Source organism: Plecotus auritus (assembly GCF_963455305.1).
Source record: "Plecotus auritus genome assembly, chromosome: 7".
NCBI classification, from domain to species: Eukaryota; Metazoa; Chordata; class Mammalia; order Chiroptera; family Vespertilionidae; genus Plecotus; species Plecotus auritus.
Genome location: NC_137774.1, coordinates 10,543,144 through 10,548,157, shown reverse-complemented (window position 1 = coordinate 10,548,157; position 5,014 = coordinate 10,543,144). Strand labels below are relative to the sequence as shown.

The 5,014-nt window shown below is 46.6% G+C and overlaps 1 protein-coding gene across 1 annotated transcript; it reads right to left on the bottom strand.

Moving 5' to 3' along the window:
• Positions 1-2,050: 2,050 nt before the first annotated feature.
• Positions 2,051-4,510, bottom strand: LOC308254766 (RING finger protein 214-like; the record flags this gene model as incomplete). The annotated part of the gene is given in 7 exon segments (XM_080681158.1): positions 2,051-2,104; positions 2,338-2,402; positions 2,405-2,767; positions 2,770-2,842; positions 2,874-3,115; positions 3,319-4,170; positions 4,375-4,510. Coding segments are annotated over 7 exon segments (1,785 nt in total).
• Positions 4,511-5,014: the final 504 nt, after the last annotated feature.

Genomic DNA, 5,014 nt, shown 5'->3' with positions numbered 1-5,014 from the left:
AAACATTTGAAAAAAAGAAATCATCTCCAAACAGAAATCATCTTCAGAATGAGAAGCCCGCATAATGGATGAAAAAGAAATGAATTTCAGATCACTGAGTACATAGAGGAAAGTTACTAAAACATCTTCCAGAGAGAAAACACAGGTCACAGGAAAAGGAGCAAAGGTCAGAGTGGTGCCATGCTCCTCAGCCAGACTGGAAGACAGTGGAGGAATGCTTTCAGATTATTTATTACCTATCATTTTAGGAATTAGCCAAATTGTGAATTCAGTAAAGTAAGCACACTTTCAGATGTATGAAATCTTTTTTTTTTCCCAGATGTATGAAATCTTAAAATTTTTACTTCCTACCCATCTCTCCTTTCTCAGGAAACTACTGGAGGACGTGGTGCACGAAGACGAGAGAATAAACTAAGAAACAGGAAGACGTGGTCCTAGAAACAGGATATTCAACACAGGTGAGAAACGAAGAGAATCCCCAAGATGATGACGAAGGGAAATCCTCGGGTGACAGGCGGCCTGGCAGCAGGCTTAGAGAGTGATCAGTCAGGATTGGGGCAGGAGAACAGAAGGCACCAGAGTGGATGTTCCCAAGAAAAAAATGAGATGAATAGAGGAGAAATGTACACTTTTGGTGCTAGTGGAGAATAAACTCATTATAGGGACATGGAAAACTAAACAAAAACCAATTTGTTTTTATTAATAATTCTAAAAAAATTGATTTTTTTAATAAACTGAAAAAGAAAGAAAGCTTGATGTGTGTGTTGCAGGGGGTGGGGGACGGTTTAGAGAGCAACCAAAGGACTTGTATGCATGCATGTTAGCATAACCAATGCACACAGACACTGGGTGGTGGGGGCTTGCACGGGGTGGGAATGGCTGGTTGTGGGGGGTGGCCAGTTGGGGGAAAAGAAGACATATGTAAAACTTTACAGGGGTGGGCAAACTTTTTGACTCAAGGGCCACAACGGGTTCTTAAACTGGACCGGAGGGCCGGAACAAAAGCGTGGATGGAGTGTTTGTGTGAACTAATATAAATTCAAAGTAAAGGAGTGGAGGGGAGAGCAAGAGAACCCTCCGCTCTTTCGGCTCCACGGGCCGGATAGAACAGCCGAACGGGCCGGATCCGGCCCGCGGGCCGTAGTTTGCCCACGGCTGCTTTAGACAATAATAAAAAAAGGGGGAGCTTAATTATAGAAGACTAAATAACTTGGTTGTGAATGATATTTATGGAGGCATAAACGGAGAATATGGATGGATCTCCACTAATCCCAGCATTCCTGGGCTTTCTCCTTGCAGTCTGCATTCCAGCCAGCAGGGGCTGGCTCTCTGTTCTAACTATTCTGGGTTTATTTTGGTTAAACAGGAGTTGACTTAATTACATTCTATTGGAAAATGAATACATTAAGAAATTAATTGTTGGATTAAAATATCAATAAGAAAAATGGGTCTAAGCAAAAGGCTGTGGACAAAGCTACACACACACACTTTATCCCCCCATTTTTGTACTAAACACCTGTAAACGATTGTCTGAAGCTTTAAACTTGTGTTCTGCTAACTAATTTGAGAACTTTGATTTACCCAAACTATATATACCCAAGCTTCATCCTTTTATGGGGAAGTTAAGTTGTGCATATTTGAATCCAGCATATGTTAGATTGACCCTTACCACATTACATTGCAAGTTTTTTGTGTTTTGTTTTTTTTCTAGTTCTATTTTCTTTTTATTCACTAGGCTGCACTCAGTTCAAGGGCAAGTTCCTGTTTTTTCCTCTGCAAGGTTCTGGCACCTAACACAGACCTTGGTCTTCCTTCCTTCCTCCCTCCCTCCCTCCCTTCCTCCCTCTCGCTCGCTCCCTCTCTCTCTCTCTCTTTTTTTTTTGCATAATACTTTCATTTACGAACATTTGAATACAGACTTTCTATACACACATTACCTATATAATAGAAATGTACATGGCATGAGTATACGTCACTGTATAAATATAGAGTTTTAGAAATCTTGAACCCGCACTTCCTGTTCACATCAGCTTCTCTTCTTCCTCCCCAATCAGGTCCATCGTTTAAGAGTTGGGCAAAAGGGACAAGTGTCATTTGTGTTGGTCTGGGCCCAGAATTTTTTTTTAAAATATATTTTATTGATATTTTGCAGAGAGGAAGGGAGAGGGATAGAGAGCTAGAAACATCGATGAGAGAGAAACATCGATCAGCTGCCTCCTGCACACCTCCCACTGGGGATGTGCCCGTAACCAAGGTACATGCCCTTGACTGGAATCGAACCCTGGACCCTTCAGTCCGCAGGCCGACGCTCTACCCACTGAGCCAAACCGGTTTCGGCTGGGCCCAGAATTTGATACACTCCTTATGTAACACGTGGGTACATGCCATCGGATGCAGCTCTGGCACATGAGACACAGCTTACAGGTGGCTGGAGCATGTGAAGACCTTCCAGGATATGACACTTGTGCAGAAGGCAGGAACATTGGGGTATTGATTTGGGCCAATGGAGCAGGGAACAAGGCCCGGATCCGACCGAGGGGCTGAGTACTTGCTGCCACTCGCTCATGTTCTGCCAGTCGTGCAGCTACCAACGGGATCAGTTCCTCCATGGTCAGGCCTGCCATGGTGATACGTGCCGTCTTGATTTGCTGAAGAATGTTGGTCATCTGGGCCTTATTGCATTGTGGGAACCGAGCCAGCAGTTTTTCCAGGATCTTCTCTAGTTTGTCTACTGGTTGGGGCCGGGGAGTTTCAGTAGAAGCCTTACACCACCCAAGCCTGGGGGAGGCGGGATGGAGGCGGCAGGGGGCACGTGTGGACCATGGGAGCCAACAAGGGAACCCAAGGGAACCCAACTGGTCCCGAACATTCTTTTTCATCATCCGAACCCCATTCAGTCTTGTCTCCCACTCCTGTTTGGAACGAACTGTGTCTAGTGTTGGGGGAGTTGACTTGAGGTAAGTAAGGTGCTGCTCTGCCTCTTTTTTGGCTTCTTCTAGCTTCAACACCAGCCATTCTTTCCGACTCTCTAGTGATAAGATCTCTGCCTTCCAGGCCCGTTCTGTCTCTCCCATAATGTTCTGATTTATTTCACCATCCTCCAGCCGTGGGCAAACTACGGCCCGCGGGCCGGATCCGGCCCATTCGGCTGTTCTATCCGGCCCGCAGAGCCGAAAGAGCGGAGGGTTCTCTTGCTCTCCCCTCCACTCCTTTACTTTGAATTTATATTAGTTCACACAAACACTCCATCTGTGCTTTTGTTCCGGCCCTCCGGTCCAGTTTAAGAACCCATTGTGGCCCTCGAGTCAAAAAGTTTGCCCACCCCTGGTTCCCACACCTCTCTTCTGCCCTTCTCGCAAAGTTTCTCAATTTCAGCTTTCAGATCCTGCTCCTTCTGCAAAAACTCTTTCTTTTCTTTCTCTGTCTTCTTCTTTGTTTCTTCTCGCTTTATCGTTACATCCTGGATAGCTTTTGATATCTCCTGGTGGTTCTTCATTTCTTCTTCTCTCCTTTGCTGAAGTTGCTTTAGTTGCACTTGGAGCTGATTCTCCACTTGCCTCTGCTTGTCCAGGACCTCCTGGTAACGTTCCTTCAACAGGGTTCTCTCTGTCATCATTTTATCCAGATTCTTTTCAATATCTTGAGCTGTGTTTACCTCTGAATCAGCTGTCTTAAAGTCAGTCTGTACAGCAATGTTCTGAGAAAGCTTCAGGGAAGAGCTATCCTGATCATCATCCTGATCCACTCTGACTCCTTCAACCCCATTTGCTGGAGGTACTACAGGTCGGAAATCCAAGCCTGTGTCCCTGCTCCCTTCCTTTAGGATGGAGGCTTGTGGGGACTTCTCTTCAGGACAATTCCCGGAGGCACGTTGCTTTGCATGGCCCCCTGCCTTAAGAGACCGAGTGACAGGATGGAGGCTCTCCCGGAGGCACGGATTCTCCTCCTCTCCTGCTGTGCTGGCCACGTCCTTCAAATCAGACTGAGACCCACTGCCAGAAAGACCAAGGGCTGTGGCTGTCAAGTTTTCTCCTAAAACCGTCTGGTGCGCTGCTGAGGTGTCACCTGCTGACAAACCAGGATTCTGCTCTGGTTGTTCCAAATGGACATTTCTGTTATTCTCCTTGGTTATCGTTTGGCTACTTACACTTGAAGAGGTGAGTTCTTGTGCTATTTCTCCCATGGGAGCCAGGAAGGGGTGGGGAAGGCTGGTTGGGCTGGGAAAGGGCAGCGTTCAGGATTGGGAAAGACAAGGAACGGGGATCTGCACTGGGCATAACCATGGGCATTGTGACCTGCCCAATGGAGAAGGGCATCCGAGGAACCAAAGAGGGGTTGGGCTGAAACACCTGAAGCATGAAGTCTGTCCCGGACGGGGGCGGAGGCAGAGCGGGAGTAGGGATCTGAGACCATCTAGCAGACCTTCTTCTGATTTGGAAGCACAGGGACTAGAGGAGGATTCCGGAGGATTGGGGGCATTGGCCACACCAGCTACCTCAGGCGCTGCCATTGTGCTCTGAGCGGGCGGAGCGGGGGAGGGGGCGGCCTCTTTCTTTCTTTTTTTATCTGAGATTTATTGAGTCACCACAGAAGCCACAATTTGAGACGATGACCCCATCTGATACTGGCAGAGCACTCAGTTACCACCCCGCGCTGTCACATCTGTCTGCCTTACACTGAGACAGTTGTTTTATCACCTCTTCCACGCTCCCATTTTGCAAAAGAGGACCTGAGTTCCTAAGAGTGCCTTGCCCAAGGTCACACAAGTCAGTGTTGGAGCAGTGTTCAGGTCTTCTTACACCCAATAATGCATATATACATTTGTATTTATATGTATGTATTTATATTTGTATATATGAAATATATTTTAATCCTCACCTGTGGATATGTTTTTATTGATTAGAGAGAGAGAGAAAGGGGGAGAAAGAGAGAGAAACATTGATGTGAGAGAGAAACATCAATCAGTTGCCTCCTGTATGCACCTACCTGGGGATTGAACCTGAAACATAGGTAT